This window comes from Parambassis ranga, chromosome 12, assembly GCF_900634625.1.
Source record: "Parambassis ranga chromosome 12, fParRan2.1, whole genome shotgun sequence".
Classification (NCBI taxonomy): domain Eukaryota; kingdom Metazoa; phylum Chordata; class Actinopteri; family Ambassidae; genus Parambassis; species Parambassis ranga.
The window spans coordinates 8,739,581-8,757,397 of record NC_041032.1 but is presented as its reverse complement, the minus strand read 5'-3'; the positions used below and the strand labels follow the sequence as shown (position 1 = coordinate 8,757,397).

Genomic DNA, 17,817 nt, shown 5'->3' with positions numbered 1-17,817 from the left:
TAAATCAATAAAACTTGATTTTACACATTGTTTTCTTATTTTATTGGACAACACATTCCTCATCTTTTTTTGCCTGCATTTGATTATGAAACAAGAAAATAAGACAGGAGGGGAAAAGTACCACACAAACAGGCAGTGCTTGAATACACCCTGTGTCATCGCTCAGCACCCTCACACCCACCCTCCTTCAGCCCCACACAGCAGCAGCACACTTCCTCAGACACCTGTTTCTCCGGCTCTTTCAGCTCTTTGAGGAATTTGCATCTCAAATAGGGCAAATTCCCACAGCACCGTCCAGAGGGCCTCGTGCAGCCATTTGCCTTTGGTGCCTGAATGGAGTCCTCTGCACATATACAGGCCTTCTTATTCTTAGTCTTTCTCCTCAGCTGCAGTCCAAGCACATGACAGCCAAGAGTCTTCTCCTCTGTTTTAATTTATCCAACCAGTCTAATCACTACACTTATGCAATTAAGAACAAGATGGAGTGCATTTCTATTGTCAGTTTAATTATTATGGTCTTCCTTTTACGCCTCTGTACTTCCTCTCTTTTATAGCCATTTAACTGTGTGGATTAAGGAGTGGATTTTAATTTAGCAGTCAGATGAGTGCCTTCGTGTCACATTCCTCACAAGAAGCCTTTTCTATTTCTGGGATTGATTGTGTGAGAGTTTTGTGTTGAGTGCGCCTGTCATTGCAGCATTTTTTATTTGTCTCCACTCATCGTCTCTTTTGTGTCTGTCACCATCTGTAAACAATGCAAGCTTATTGTCTCCGCCCTTCACCTCAATCCCACCCCAACCACACCCTGCCCCCCCACCTGTCTGTCTCATTCACTCCGCTAGTGTTCCTCAGTGACTGGCTAGACCCGAGCCTATAGACCAGCCGAGGAAGGGTGTAATGGGAGATTGTCTTTATGGCAGACGTGACCCAGACATGCCCCCATAACCACACTTTCACAAAAGAGCTGAAATAGAATTTCAAAAAATTTGGACTATAATAGCTTAGCTTAGCTGGTGCACTGCTGTATAGAGAGTGTGCAGTGCACTGCAGTGGCAGGGCATTTCTAAAGTGGGAGAAAAAGAAATAGTAAATTTATATAGTCTTAATGATGACACTATTATTTATAGGTTCAGTTTGGTCACTTGACGCATTTCTCTCAGTCTGTGTTGCTGCTGAAGCCTCTCGCAGTTCAGACTGAAAATAGTACTGAGTAAAAAAACACAAGTGGTTGTTTTGACGTGGACGCATTGCTACAAGCACTGGTGAGAAGACGAAATATGACCCAGGAAGTCCAGTACATGAGCTCGGAAACGCGACACAGCATTTTATACTCGTGCAGACACCTTCGGAAAGTCCTCTGTGCAGGGTTCACGTTACAAAGTGACCTACCAGGAAAGGACTCGAGCACAGATTTAATGTAGTGGCTGTAACAAAAGTTCTTTTGTGTTGTATTTCATAGTTTCTCCACTAATAATTACAAAAAATGTCCAAAACATTAATGAATAAAATACAAAAATGATCCATTTTTTAACATGCTGGATGATGTAGTAGAGACTTTAGGCACATAAAAAAGTACATTTTAATTTGCAGTGTTTTTCAAATCATTTAAACTCTGCACAAAAATACTCCATGTCAAATGTTGCTCGTGCTCATTTTGTATTTGATGCCAGCCAGACGGGCAAAGATGCAGTCGTCCAGCGACATCTCTGTGCATGACTGTCAAGTCATTCAGCCCATCTAACCTTTATCTTTTTCATATCTGCAGCACACACTTTAGAGTACAGATATGTAAACAGATATCTCACACGTGGTGTCTGTTTATACACCGTAGCTGTTTATGGGGGGTGGGGGGGTGGATGACCTCACGAAGCCATATGTGTGAAGTGTCTGGGAGATTATAGTCTGGTCTCATGAGCTGTAAAGCTCCTCTAAAGCTTTTTGGTAACAAGGACTGTGGGTCTGCAGCTTTATCCCCACCTGCCATCCCCCATCATGCCCTCTGACCAGTGCAAGGATTAGATGGGGGTTGAGGTGAGTTGTTAGGAGACAAAAAAACACAACTTAAAAGTTTCATACGTTGTCTTTGTTTACAAGAAAAGATCCTTCTAGATAAAGGTTCAATAAATTATTAAATTGTTTACAAATCACGTCTTCAAGAGTTTATCCATCTTTAAACAAATATAGTCGAAGTGGATATTCCTATTTTGTGACCTTTCTGTTTTTTGAGTGAACACGTTGCACGTGTGGGACAGGAAGTGCCGATGAAGGTGTCAGAGGTCAGACAGATGCTCATTCAAAAGACAGTGGACAGGAAGTGTGTGTGTGTGACTGCTTTAATGGTTTGCTTCAGGATAACAGTAGCTGGACGCAGAGTCATAATGCTCGTCTTTTTCTGACACTGGGCTATGATACTGATAACACGCACCTGCTTGGTTCCAGCCGGGGGACAGACCCAGCTGTCTTATGAATCATCTTAAGACTGATTTATCTTACAATACTTGGAAAAAAGTACATTCCTGTCTTTGCTTTGCAGACTTCAGGTCCTGATTGAACCTGACTCTATGGTTTTCTTCTTCAGTTGTCGTTCGAAATCAGCTCTCTTGCAGTCAAAATACTGCAGTTTGATTTATAGCCACAAAATGTCACAATAACTAATTATCCTCGGCATTTTGCACAGGATTTCAGTTAGTCTGAAGCTGTGCAGGCTCCTGGTTACACAACACACAAAGACCAGGCCTATCAGGTTTTGTGTTTTGGGGACCTCGGTGTGACTTCTGAACTCCCCTTTGCTACAACATCCTGCATACATCATGCTCTTATTTTGTAGGTTTTGCTCTCTCTTGATCTCTCGTGTTTAAATACACTTCACATTAATCATGAGTTTGAGTTAGTGGGAATAAATAATGAATTCAATATTTGCAGTGATGGTGGCAGATGGTGTTGGATCGTTAAGCACGTTGTTGAATCGGATCTTCAGCCTTCCGAGTTGCTGCTGGCAAAGCTGACATATGTTATCGGTCTGCATACTCGTGGTTAGATTTTGATTTTAACATATGATTATATTAAATAAGAAGGTTAACGTGCCAAAGCTTCACTAGCTTATCCATACTGTTGTGTAGTGTAGCCAAATGTTGTGTTATGTTGTCCTTGTGCAAAATTTATTTGGCAATGTTTGTGTTGCATGTTTATCTCTTTACCAGGAATGTTTGTTAACCGGGTTCTGCTGCGTTGATGGTGTTTTGCACTAATCTGTATTGATCTGAAGTCACTTCCTGGCATTGTTGTGTCACATCCCCACTGTCTCCTCTCTTCCTGTCTGTCAAGTCCTCTCTTTTCCCTTTTGCAAGGAAACTGAGGGGGTCAGAGAGGATACACAAGGTGGGTGGGAGGTATATGTCAGCGTACGCGTGTGTGCAAGAGGGAGAGAGAGCGGGAGAGACTGTTCCGGCCCTGATAACAGGCTGATATTGATGGTGAGTGCATGATGCACAGCCAGCCTTTGATAACAGCAACTGAGACGTCAACCCGATCGTAACACCAACATAGTAAACAACCGGTGGCTCTTTTTAGAAAAGATGTCTAAATAAGTGTTTTTGCAAGCCTTCGGGATAAAATCAAGCACCAAAGACCTGCTGGGTCAACTTCTGCTGAATATGTCCTCCCTAAAAAAAGGAGGCTTCATTTGTTTCAGTACAGGCCTCGAAACAAAGGAAGATATCAATATGCATCAAAAAAAGTGTAGCAGTATGCTCTTTTCTACCACACGTCTAGTTAGGTAACCATGACAACAATAATCAACTTAAAACACAGGACAATGTTATTGTTATGATCATTGTTGTGGTTTTTGGAATGTGTTCTGCACAGGTGATGAGCGCTGTGTGTAGAACTATGCTGTCATTTAAAGATGTGGGGCGGCTGTGGCTCAGGTGGTAGAGTGGTTGTCCACTCTAGGTCAGTGGTTCGATCCCTGGCCCTGGCTGCAGGCCAATGTGTCCTTGGGCATGACACTTAACCCTAAGTTGCTCCCAGTGGTTGCACCACTGGTAAGTGAATGTGCACGAAAGGGGTAAATGTGAAGTAGTGTGAAGCGCTTTGAGTACCATTTAAAACACACTATGTTATTGGGCGTTAAGTAGTACTATAGCATTAATATTTCTGTTGTGTACGTGTGTACTAGAGAGAGAAAGGAGTAAAGGATGTATGTGTTAACACAGCAAGTGACCTCATAGCCTTTTATAATTGAAACTAACGACAAAAGCATCTGCTCATCAGGACCCTCGGTTTGAAGTTACAATAGCTTATTGTATTGCACCGAGTGTAGTCATGGGTGTTACATAGTGTGTGAACATACAGGAGTGTTGTGTGCATGTGTGTGCATCTCAACATTGAAACTAAACTTAAAGCTTGTGTTTCAAAACCTCTGTGAAGTTCAGACAGCCATAAAAATCCATAAAAAAGTTCATGTTACATGTGAGGGATAAAAGACTTGAGCGCTTTCTAAATCCTGCAGCGCTTTTTAACACAGTTACACAGTTCTGACCCATCAATGTTTCAATCAAAAGGCGAAGGCAAGAAGAAGAAAAAGAGGAAAGTTTCCCGCCTGCAGGAATGAGGGGGGGCAAAGGGAAATGTGAGTTTAGGTTTTACTGCAGCTTTTTAAGGTGTTTACACAGCAGGGAGGCAAAGATTTTATCTCTATTCCTCACGGATTGTCAAATACAAAAAGTCTATTTTAAAGAGGTTTCTAAATTCACTAAGCATTCTTCATTTAGGACATTGTGAGTGACATAGTTACACACACTTCCCTGAACCTGTCAATAAATCCACCCAAAGTGCCTGCTTTTAACCCAACACATGCTTGTCCAACTCTAGTGTGTCATTCAACACAGTACATTGTTGGAAGTGAAGCTAATGTTCATACAACATACATTTTTTCAGTTAGCTTAAGGTCATTTAAGGTGTGGTGCTTATAAAAACTCCATCCAACAGTTAATTGTCTAAAAAAGACCATGACCTCAGGATGCTCATGTTTTATAATCTGTAAAGAAGACTGATGCTCGAACATCACTCATCATCTGTGCCGCATCTTGTATTTCCGCACCAAACAAACAAACCTCTTCACTGCTCTTCATCCTGCATCAGGCAGGAAGCGAACACTTACACAGATACGGCTCTCTGTGAGTGTAAACAAATCATGACATGGTAACAGAGTTACCTCTCTGTTTCTATAAATCATGGATGAGTTCTGTTTTGATTAAAACTCTTTTTAGCTGCTGTGTGTGAGGGACGAGGTGTTGCCCCGCCTTTCTGTAAAACCTTTATTTTCACCATTGACCCCGAGTGTAAGTCAGAGCTATTTATATGTCTTTGTGAAAACTATTTGGGATTTTCCTTGTCGTCAGATTTATATTTATATTAATATAAATATTTCTGTCTTGGCTCAGGAGGCAAAAAAAAAAAACATTTTGAAAGCAGGAAGATTCTTGTCAACAGACTTTACCATCTGACCCACAAACAGAAGACTGTAATCAGAGTCTGCAGCAGGTTAACTGGCTGTTGAGAGAAGCTCCTGCTGCAGGCTGCTGTGCAGCGGGGTCATCCAGGTTGCAGGGTCATGAAAACATCTTGCAGCCTCTGGCACATGTGCTGAATGGGGATCAAAGAGCACTGTTACCCACCCAGCAAAGAGACTGCACCATGGCTGCTTCCTGACTGTTCAAAAAGTCCATCAGCGGGGGTGATGAAGTATTATAAAGACCTGCACACTTCAGCAGCCTCTGCACACTCTGAACAGGAAACATGGAGAGGTCAAGATGAAGGGGAGACACATTGCCCTCCTACATTTACTCTTAGTCTAGCCACCAATCTGCATGATGATCAACGAATGAAGCAGGGATCTTAGACCACCAGGAAGCAGTCCAAGGTAACAGACTAAATGTTGTGGCAGGAAACTTTTTTGACACAACACCTCTCCTAATATCATGCACAACTGTAAAGTTGCTTGTTAAAAGATTTTCATCATTGTCCCATCTATACCAGTAGCTGCAGAACTCTAGAAACCACAGCTGAACAAAGGTGTAAACGTCTGCCATCTTGGTGGCCTTTGTGTCTGACATCTTGGTGTCAATCACCTCATCGTCCCTGCTGAAAAGGGAGGACAGACGGTAACGACGCCCAAATGGTCCAGCTATCAAGGCCTCCTGGAAGTGTTAGCTTTGGCAGGATCTGATAATTAAAAGCGAATATTGTGTGATTGGTAATATCGCTGGAGCTGAAGGCTCAGTATTTGCCCAGGGGGTTTGTGTATCATCGCTGAGCTGTCTCAGTTCTCAGATGTTTTTATCAGACATGTGATATCATGAATTTCCAGAGGAACTCCAGTCTGACTCAGATCACGTGTAAAGCCTTGAGAAGCCAGCTGTCTCAGTACAGGAGGAGGTAGGGGAGCTGTGCATGTGGTCTGACAGCTTCACACACACATACATCAAACAACTGTCAGACCCCCACAGACCCACTGACACACTTAAACAACAAGAACACACACCTCATGCTCTTATGGTGCTACAAATACCACCAAAAAGAGACTCATAAACACGCAAACACACAAGGACACGATAAAAGATCAAAGTGATGATGTGCAGACAGGCTGTGTGTGTGTGTGTCACTGTCACTCTGCCAGTTTGAGGCATGTATGCATCCTTTTCTCACTCCCTTCTGGTTATGTTGTTGACTCATTGCTGATGGATGACAGTTGGATGAAGGACCTGGATGCGGCTAAATAAAAGAGGTGTCTTCACAGTGTGTGGTTTACAGCACAAGGCCACACATGAGAGGACAGGACCAACAACAATCAATATGAGACACAGGTGGGCAATTAAGATAAAAAAACGAGCATGTTATATAAACAGGATCTCTGGTATGTGGAGTGGAGTGAGGGATGCTCTGCAAGGAGGCTCCAGTTCTGTCTTATTGGAACTTGTCACTCTCAAAGACAAAGAATAAGATGAAATGGGATTTTTCTCATGCTGCTGTCAAACCATCACATCAGATGCACAAACATCTAGCCCAGATTTAACATCTTAAAGTACAAATTGCTGCGTCCATCCTCACCAAACTGCCCTTAAAAGGCAAATATTGAATGAGGGGGATTTTGGGAAAAGTGAGTGGGTGGACAGATCATCAAGGCCTGGTGTTTCATTCAGCTATATATCCACATCTGTGTCAATGAGCGAGGCTAAAAACAGACCTCTGTTTCTCAGTTCAGATAGGAAGCTCGCTTTGATTCACTTCACTTTGCTTTTTTCCTGTTCTGCCCAACGTCCTGCAGCAGAGAGCCGGGGACAGACAGAGAGCTGCACAGACAATCAGGCAGAAGGAGAAAGAGAGAGAGAGAGGACAGGGTACTTGGGTGGAGGCACACAAACACAATCACATCAGGTTGATTATTAGCTCACATCACAATAATTGGCAACAACAAACTGTTCTCTGAGGGTAAATGACGCTGGCCAAAACCAGAGGAGACAGAAATAAGTCCTCATCTTCATAATAAGAGGAAGAGGGAGATGACTAAGGAGGAGGCAGGGATGGCGGGGTGGAGGAAGGGATCAGGGGACGATTGTTGAGTGATACAGTAGTTGTGTCTAAAGGTCGCAGCACCGGCGCCACGGCTGCCATTCTGCTGAGAGACGGAGCAGGCTGAGGACTGAGATGACCCATCTGGTCGAAAAAAAAGTCTTTCTGTTCAAGTTGTTAAAAAAATAAAGTAAACAAATCCTGACAGCGTCAGTCTAAAGTCCTTCATTGTCAAATAATTGCTACAGTAAAGCATTACGCCACATTTTATAAACCTTTTATATGTCTTACTGTCCTAGCTGCCAGATAAATGTAGTGCAAACAGGAAAAATAACTTGTTCAACATGACCTGAAATATTTTCAACAGGAAAAATAACTAGTGCAACATGACCTGAAATATTTTCAACAGGAAAAAAAATGAGACTTTCACAAATATTCACAGGTGCCTGTATCAACCTGTGGCCTGAATTCTACTTAATCACCTACACAGTGCAGATATCCCTGTTAACTAGGGTTCTCTGATTTTTACAGAGATTTTTTCATTTTTTCAGATCTCTACCAGATTAAAAAAAAACAAAAACAAAAAAATTTCAACAATGACATAAAACTAATATGTGCAAGTTTGCTGTAAGATTTGGACACATATGAATTTCTAAAAAAAATACATAAATAACAATGTCAAAAAAATCTAAACCTTTATAAAACAAATTAAAAGGAAGTAAGACTAAATTCATTGGAGTTTGAAACTGGAAATAAAACATTTGTAATGCCTTTATCTTTGTTTATTCCCAGTTAAAGGCCTGTGGTGAGAGTTTTGTTTGTATAAACTCCAGTTCATTAAGGCTGAACAGATCTTTGTTTTGACTTTGTGGTTCTACATGTTTGAACATGTACAGGTATGAAAGAAGAGACAGGGAAATGCAAATAGTGTCCTATTCAGCCAAGTGAATTAGAGTGCTCCAGTGTAAGAACGACTCTCAATTGATATTAAAAGTGATTAAACTTGTCATGCCTTGCTCCTTGGCTCCTGTCCAAACATGTCTGATGAACTTTCTTTAAGTAAGAGAAGGTTTGGAATTATACTTGTTGAAAAGTTTGAATCAAAGATTTAGATTTTTTGACAGTTTTTTTTTTTGAGACATTTTTGTGCACAAATGTTTAAAAAAAAAAGAAGTTTCAGAAGTGATAAAGCACAACAAACATGTGAATGTATGACTTCTCTGTGTATTATGTAGTGAGGAATCAAATGAATGGGGAGAGGGGTGGGTGTTCAGGGCAGGGAGGAGGAGGCCAAGTGGGAGGGGAGGAGAGGGGGGTCATGGGAGGGTACTGTGGGTGGATATATAAGGGTGGGCAGATTTCACACATAGTAACAGACCTCAGAGTGCTGTCAACTGCTGTGGATCTATCTGCCTCAACAGACACTTTTCTCTTAAAACCAAGGACAAGAAGAAAAGAAAAAGAATGGAGACTGAACCAACCGTGGGTCCTTATGACTACTACGACTATGAGGAGTCAGAAAACTCCACCATGTGTGACTATTCGGAGTGGACACCATCATACTCTGTCATCCCTGTACTCTACATGCTCATTTTCATCCTTGGCCTCTCTGGAAATGGGGTGGTAATCTTCACCGTGTGGAGAGCCCAGGGCAAGCGGCGAGCTGCAGACGTCTACATCGGCAACCTGGCCCTGGCTGACCTCACCTTTGTGGTAACTCTTCCTCTGTGGGCGGTGTACACAGCCATGGGCTACCACTGGCCTTTTGGAGTGGCCTTGTGTAAGATCAGCAGCTATGTGGTTCTTCTCAACATGTATGCCAGTGTCTTCTGCCTCACCTGCATGAGCTTTGACAGATATCTGGCCATCGTCCACTCTTTGTCCAGCAACCAGCTGCGCACCCGTGGACACATTCGGGGTTCTTTGACCGCCATCTGGCTGCTGTCTGGTCTGCTGGCCGCCCCGACTCTGATATTCCGCACCACTAAATATGATGCTGAAACCAACCGCACCTCCTGCGCCATGGACTTCAGCCTGGTGGTGACCAATAAAAACCAAGAGAATCTGTGGATTGCCGGTCTCAGCATCTCCTCCTCAGCCCTGGGATTTCTTCTGCCATTTTTGGCGATGATGGTCTGCTACGGATTCATCGGCTGCACAGTGACACGTCACTTCAACACTCTGCGCAAAGAGGACCAGCGTAAAAGGAGGCTGCTGAAGATCATCACCACACTGGTAGTGGTGTTTGCTGCCTGCTGGATGCCCTTCCATGTGGTGAAGAGTGCTGATGCCCTTTCCTACCTGGACGTGTTCCCTGCGACCTGTGCCTTCCTGCGTTTCCTGCTGCTGGCTCACCCTTACGCCACATGCTTGGCCTACGTCAACAGCTGCCTCAACCCCTTCCTTTATGCCTTCTTCGACCTCCGATTCAGATCCCAGTGTCTGTGCCTTCTCAACCTGAAGAAGTTCTTGCATGCCAGTCCAGCCAGCTCTCTGTCCTCCCAGAAGACAGAGGCTCAGTCTTTGGCCACAAAGGTGTGACCCCTAGCTGAAGGCCCAGAGGCCTGCTGGGGAGGAGGTGAACAATGCAGAACAATGCAGGTACATCAGACTTTGTAGCGCTGGATTGCTTGCTCACAGATGAACTGCAGTCAGTTTCAGGGTGTCGCCTTTGCTCCCCGCTGACTCTGTGGACTTTTGTAGAAGAAGACTTGTGGTTTTGGGGTGCAGTCTCACTGAAACTCTGCAGCCTCACTTTCAGTAGCAGGGAGCTCAAACTGTAATACAAAGGAGCAAGCCTTGGAATGTATTTGAAAAGGGACAACTCACTCATGAGTTCCTCTGGGCTCTCCTGTGTACTTTATGTAAAGTACCAAGCTTTGAACTCAAGTCACAATGAAGCGTGTTACTCATGCATTCTGCTGTCCTTGTTTTCATTAGTAAGCACTTGAGGTGTGACATCTCTCAGACTGGGACTGGCCTACACAGCCCGCAGTGTTACATCTATGTGTGTAGGCAGGGTGTGCCAGTCTGCAAGAGGTGTTGGTGTCTGATAAGAGAGTTTGTAAGGTGTGTGTGTGTGTGTGTGTGTGTGTGTGGGTGAAGGGGGGGGGGGGCAGACAGATCAGACAGACAGATGGCAGCTGACAAATGTTTTTTACAGGTTGGTGAAAAGCCCAATTATAAGGTGACTGTTTTGACAGTGTGTGTTTGTGTGTGTCTGTGTGTGTGTCAGAATATCATTGAATTTATTCATGACAACAAAAACATAAAAGCATTTTGTGAATACACATTATTTTGAATTCCTGTCTTATAATTTGTTATTAAAAAAAGGTGCTTTGAAAAAACAACAACTAGGCTCTTGTGTCACTGTTTTACTCGTGATATAGTCTCGCTGGAATGTATTCTCTCCTGTCCACTGACTGTGCTTCTTCCTGTTGGTGCATTGCTGAGAGGAGGCCGTCTCCTTTCCATTGTGTTTTTCAGGGCTGAAATCAAAGCATATGTCTGCAGGAAATGCATGTAGGACTTCTGTTTCCCTCGGCCAGTGTGTTTGTTTCTTCTCCTTCAATTCGCTCGACTCAAACAATCACCAAGGACAAAGGTCTCTGAACTGGATCAGTCAAAGTCTTTAATTACCACAAACCTGGGATTCATGCATCACACGTTATCACACGTTTATCCAATTAAATATTTTAGCGAGCTAACAGGTTGCTCAGCTTTAAGTTACATTTCAATGATTAACCAGTTTTGACTGTAATAAGCTTTTTTTTGCTGGATAAAATCAGCAACAGAGGGGAGACAGAGGGATCGGGCTAATCCCTGGTTAATGATTTGTGGTGGGCGTTGGCTATCTGTCCCTTTTGTAATGCCTGTGATGGATCAGGGTTTAGTCTACATTAGTTACAGAGCACTTCTCAGGACTATCTTGAGCAAATGTGACCAAACCTTCCTTGGAAGGAAAAGTTCAGCTGTGGCTTTAATTTCAGGACAGGTGAAAATGTCTTTGTCATCAGAAAAAGAAAAAGGAATCCAACAGCTGTTCATTCTGCTTCCTTCATCGCTGTCTCAGTTCTGCTTAATCTCATCTGAGCCAGGACACAAAGACACAGGCATGAAAACACACTGAACAGATATCTGGATTTAGAGAAGACAGCAAACTTCCTTAGCTGCAAATGAAACATTAAAAAGTGGGACACACATCTGGCAGTAAACTCAAAAAAAGCTCGAGTCATGAGAGTCAGCAGCCCAACAAAATGTTGTATCGCCACTACAGCATACAGTACATTTTAAAATTCCACACAGAAGTTATTTATTACAAGACGGCTTGTCATGTTATCCTCCACCTGTCAGCATCAAAGTCAGGGCTAGCTCTGAAAGATAATCCACACAGATTATTTTCATGGTTTTTCAAGTTTTATGAAGTTTATGTGATTGTGTTACACTGATTTCACGCTGTGAACTTTGCCAAAGCTGCGCACAGTGCGACAAGAGAAAAGTGATTGAGTCTCTTTGATCATACAGTGTTGGTCTGAGATGACTGCTCAAAAAAAAATATTACACAAATGTTTTCATTTCTCTGTAATTATAGGGTAAGCGTGTCTTCACTGGAAGCCACAGGGTAGAAACTTCTCCAGCAACAAAACAACATTTTCACAAGATGAAGTCTAACACTTAGCAAAGCTTTGAGAATGTTATTAAATTGATGCTTAATGATCTATAAAGAGGCAATGGGAAGATCTGTCTGTTCAAAAGAAGCAGCAGTGTCATCTGAAAGAATGAAAGCTTTACTAATAACAAACTCAAATGGCTAATTATATGTTTAATTGCATCTTGTAGACAGGGAAGTCTTTTTAATCACACCAACATGTCCTCATCATGAGTGATAAGCCTTTAGGCCATACTATTCTTTACAAAAAAATCTTTGAGTTCCAGCTTTGGAGCTCAAAGATCTACCAAAACTCTTGCCTGGTCAACAGATAGGTGTTAAACAATAGAAACTAAAGACAAAAGTGTGAGGAGTTTCTATCAGGATGCCAACTTTACACGTTCATTGTCATATCAATGGGTTAAAAAAAGCACACACATCATTGCATTGTTTAGAATCAAGCCTGCAGCCAGGCCTGGTGTATCTTAGTAACACAAGTCTAACTGGCATAAATCAGAAGCTATTAAACCAGGTTAGACAGAAAATAGACAAAGGAAGTGTGCACACGTTTCTCCTGTGTCCTAACAATAGAGGCAGAGCAGCACAGCCAGCATACCGGACCTGGAGTCTGGCCGTGGTAGGATGAGGTGCTGACCCCTGGAGAGTCTTGGAGGACCCTCAGCTTCCTACCACCAGCACACTCCTCCCTGCACTCTTCCCAGGAGAGCCACAGGCCCCACGGACAGGATAGGAGTCAACGGGCCAAGCAGGAAGGGTGAATGGAGGGGGGCCAAGGTAGGGGTTCCTGAACGGGGATATCCTGTCTTTCAGGGCCATCTTTCTGCCTTAAAGACTCTGCAAGCAATGCATGCTCCACCTGAAGACATGGAAGTCACTGGTGCTTCACACACACACATAAATACACACATACCTTCTCTGGAAGTGTGTATGTCAGTAAAAAAGACAATAAAATCCAGTGGCAGACATGTGGCTCAAACAACTGAAGTGACAAATCAGATGTATGTCTCTCTCCCCTCTCTTTCAACCCCTTCTCTTACTCATTCTCATTCTCTCCCCTGAGATGGCAGACGTTTCAAACTGTTCACACAAGACAGCAATCATTAGTGGGGACACGTCGTTTCCGAAAGAGTGGAAGTACCCGAGCTTTGGGTGACTCCGGATCTTGGGTAGGAGAACATCTTCCTCTTCATGGGCACAAAGTGTCCCTTCATTCCCTCCTCTATCCTCTTCATTGTGCATCCTTCCCTCCCTCAGGTCTAAATGGAGGCCCTGTCAGCCGCAGCAGGACTGAGCCAGTTCAGACGCTCAGCTGCACTGATTTAAATATTACAGGTAAAGAATAATGAGCCATGAAATGACATCAGACACCCAAAGAAAGAGGCTCTATGTGTCCATTTTTATATGCACCAAAATAATGACATAAGTCAACTCAGGGTGCTGAGCAAGGTTAAGACCTTCCACTGTTATAGTGACGAACCCCACAATCCCCCAGTGTGCAGCACTTGGCGACAACAAGGAGAAGAAAACTCCCTTTTAGCAGAGCCAGAGTGGCGACTGTCTGTCTGGACTGATCAACGCAAGACAAGAGAGAAATGATGAGCATTAAGAAACTGTTTTTTTATGATGTTGCAACAACAACCTGCTGCTACACAGTGTATTAGAGTGTGTCTGTTGTAGGGGCATATCTCTGTTTGCACAAACAGATTGTCATATTATAAAGACTTAACTTTAAAGTTAGGCATTTGGTAAGTGGAATATAATATGTGGACATGTTTGAATACATAAAGAATACTCTTCCAGAATAAAAACTTGTTCTGTTGCCCATATTTATAGTTTATGGATATACAGAAAAGTATGCTGTTTCACTTGGCATTTAATTGTCAGGCAGGTGTGGAAAAAAAAAAGAAAAAGATAAAATGAACTCCCTGTAATCCGGCCTGGGGCTTTTAAATAATTGTTCACTCTTCAAGCTCTTGTCTAAAGGTAGACTGCTTTCTGACAACAGTTGCTTTGCTGCACCAGGTTTCAGTCATAACACACATCAATGTGTAGTCAAACAAGTCAAACTTCAGAATGATGATCAAGATCATTTTTCATTTTTAAATAATATTTAATGAGGATGGCTATTAATCACTGTTACTGTTACAGTTGCCTGCACACACACACAAATACAGATAACATCTTTACATCTTCTGGACAGGTGGTGTGTTGAAAGGAAGCAGAGGCACAGACACAACCAGCAGGGATGAATGTTGAGAAATTTCCTATAAAGTTTGGCACTTTGCAATAAAAACAAATGACCCTGAGCAATAATTGAGTATGTTTTCATCTTTAAGGTGGCGTCTGAAAGTGTCACATCCATGCAAAAACTATTTATTAACAATATAGTATTTATTTATTAAAAATAACAGTAAATGGCAGGAATACACGTTACTGTAGACTTTCAGTCATTTCAGTCGGCTGCGCACAGTTAGTATCTTTAGGGGAGATGCTGACACCTGGTGGTAATACCGGAAATCGTCCGTCTCCGGAACTTGCGTGTCCGTGAAGTTTCGAACTCCGGACGCATTAAGAAGACGGACCATATTAGCTTCCGTCTGCCTTAGCAGCGAAAAATTAGCATCGACTTTTATCATTCTTGATGCTGTCCCACAAAGAGAGGCGGGTATGGAAGTACGTCGAGGAGGGTAGTTTATTGAAGCTTAAGTCGTATCTGCGGAAGCACCGAGATCTGGATATAAACTTCTCGCAGGGCAAGAGGCAGAGGAGCCCGCTGCACCTCGCCTGCTCCCAGGGAGACGACGCTGTGGTGCGGCTGCTGCTGAAACACGGAGCCGATGTTCTCCTGAAGGACCGTAAAGGTGACACAGCGCTCCATGTTGCAGCCAACAGGGCTCTGAAACACGGGAAAACAGGTGAGGACGGCGTGAACGTAACCGTTGATATTACTAACTTCCATTAATTTGTACTCGTGTGATTTGTTTTGTTTTGTTTTGTTTTGGGCTATTACAGAATATGATGATCTGGTTGTGCCTCTTACAAAGAGCTGCCCAGAAGCTTTGAATTCATCAAACAATGCTGGAGTGACACCTCAAGACCTGCTCAACTGGATGAAACCATCTGAGGTACCATGAGGTTCAGACTTGTAGTCACATGCAAGAAAATGGCAAAAACAAAAGTCCTAAAATGCCCCATATTTACCGCTTCTGATCCTGTACGTGATGATCAGAAACTTATTGGAAACAGTTGCTTAGTTGTTTCTTTCATTTCTCAAGCATAAACTGTTAAGACTATTTTCTGTAGACACAGATCTGTCTGCCATTGTTATATACACTTTAATTATTACAAAACATTATTTTAACAGAGACAAGGTGACAGCAGAGCACTCAGATCCCCTGTTAACGTATCCATCTCCAGTTTTCATTCTACACATTCAATTTCCTTACATTTCTGCACAGACTGAAAACATGAGCCGTCGACTTGAAACAGACCCTGAGAAGGAGTGGCAGGAGAAGCTGTTTGATGAATGCGAGGATGAGTTCTGTGAAACCTTTGGAGCCTATGATGGTAACATTTAAACCCACTCTGTAACTGTTGTGTTTATCTTTAACCTTCTTAGTAATTCTAATTAAACTGCTGTATTTGTTTGACAGCTGATGATTTTCTTCCTGTTGATGACGATGAGGAAGACTTTGGGGACTGGGCTGATCGTATCAGGAGAGAATACTTTAATAAGAAACATGCTGAAGCTCAGAGGCTGGCAGCATCATCTTCTGGATGGAAAAAGAAGAAGAGTAAACAAGAGAGAGAAGAAGAAGAGCAAAGTCAAAAAGAGCTTCATAAAAGACTGCAGAAGGAGCATGAAGAGTATCTGGCTCGAGCCGCACGTAAAGAGGAAGAGACTCGACGTGGCAAGAAGCGTCAGTATGATGAGAGGTGTGCAGCTACTTTTCACAGTAGCTCTTCAGCAGAAAACTCAAAGCTAAGCTACAATGACATCCCCTGGCCGGCTCCGAGAGGAACGGTTCAGGAAATGGTGGACGTGATGCTGCACGGCGTGGACCGAAAGGACGTGCCGGTGTTTCGTAAGATGCTCCTGAAGCAGCAAGCGCTCTGGCATCCTGACAAATTTGCCCAACGGTGTGAAGCTCGGTTAGAAGAGAATGACAAACGGTGGATCCTGGATACAGTCACAGCTCTGTCACAGGAGCTCAACAGACTGGCTCAGAGTCTGAAAACTTAAAACTGATGCCAAGTGCTTTGCTGGAAATCTCGGGGATCAGTCATGCTCATGAACACTTTGTTTCTCACATCACTCTGAAACCATACAGACACACACACACACACACACACACACACACCTGGCCATAAGAAAGCTGTAGTGATCGTTCCAATATTACACAATAACAGAGGTTACTGAATGCACAGATTTCTTTTGTTCATGTGACAGATATAACCTTTATTTATTCAAGCAATGACAAAGGGGACAGATTATGAGAAATAGATATTACTCAGGGGCCCCACAAGGTAACCAAGAGCCATAAAACAGTCTGATTTTGTATTTTATCTTTAATTTTTTTTACATTAAAAACCTTGTCTGCTCCTCATGTTGGAAACATTCAAGCCACTTACAAACAAAAAGCATTGTCTAAAACAAAGTCATATAATCTGAATATTTGATCTGATTTGCTGAAGTTTAAATGTGCAGTATCCTGGTCCTCAATAGAACACTCTGCATTACTATAATTGATTTATTAATGTGTAAAATTGTATTAAACAGTGTCCCGTGTTCAAAACATGATTCATATTTCTGTTTTGAGCATGATTGTGCTGTTTTCTGTGTTTCAGGGATCGATTTAAAAAATGGCGAAAAATCATTGATCACAAACGAAATGTACTATAGACGTCTAAACCACCATCACCGCTAAACTCCTGAAAGAAAAGGGTTCACACACAAAGAAAGGCTGGTGGCCGGGCCGTTTTTAGCGATGGAACAGAAGAAGAAGGTTGCCAGGTTTGTGTAATAACCCCTCCCCCTCCTGGGAAAAAACGTGTTGCCAAATAAATGGAGACAAAGAAGTGAAACGAATTGTTTACAGCATAATTATAATATATGGTTGATTGCGTCCTCAAAGGGTTAAGAATGTGAAAAGGTGCATGTGTTTATAGCCCCAATCTGGCACAGGTTGAGTTTATCAAAATTGCAAATTCACCTATTTTAGTGAATAATCACGTAGAAATATAAAGTTTATTATCCTAAAAAAACTAAATATGTTTTAACCACATGGCGCTGACGGTGTGAGTGAAATTGAAGTTCCTGGTTAAACTTTGACACAGGACATTTATTGACAGATGTTATATGCCATGTTCTATTCCGTTGTTTATTGACAAATCAAACCCGTATTTGTGCAGTTTTAGGCTTCTAGTAACACCCCCTTGTCCTTTAGCCATAAATCAACAAAACCGGGTTATTTCACAGGATGCGACCATATCTGGCAACCCGGAGACGCAATCTGTGTCAATTGCCGGCCGACGTACAGCGAATAAAGGCCGTAGCCTATTTCTGGCTGTGGCTT

General features: G+C 42.6%; 2 protein-coding genes across 3 annotated transcripts; both read left to right on the top strand.

Moving 5' to 3' along the window:
• Positions 1 to 8,958: 8,958 nt before the first annotated feature.
• On the top strand, positions 8,959 to 10,644 carry LOC114443334 (apelin receptor B-like). The gene has a single exon (XM_028417270.1). The coding sequence runs from the start codon at positions 9,037 to 9,039 to the stop codon at positions 10,111 to 10,113; it is 1,077 nt and encodes a 358-aa protein (XP_028273071.1). The 5' UTR covers positions 8,959 to 9,036; the 3' UTR covers positions 10,114 to 10,644.
• A 4,180-nt stretch (positions 10,645 to 14,824) lies between these two features.
• nfkbil1 (nuclear factor of kappa light polypeptide gene enhancer in B-cells inhibitor-like 1) lies at positions 14,825 to 17,024 on the top strand. 2 transcript variants are annotated; one of them, XM_028417269.1, is made up of 5 exons: positions 14,826 to 14,914; positions 14,994 to 15,156; positions 15,254 to 15,366; positions 15,700 to 15,808; positions 15,895 to 17,024. In XM_028417269.1, the coding sequence occupies exons 1-5, from the start codon at positions 14,909 to 14,911 to the stop codon at positions 16,482 to 16,484; spliced, it is 981 nt and encodes a 326-aa protein (XP_028273070.1). In that variant the 5' UTR covers positions 14,826 to 14,908; the 3' UTR covers positions 16,485 to 17,024. The 2 variants fall into 2 exon arrangements, with proteins under 2 accessions (XP_028273069.1, XP_028273070.1); XM_028417268.1 differs by having other exon boundaries at positions 14,825 to 15,156.
• Positions 17,025 to 17,817: the final 793 nt, after the last annotated feature.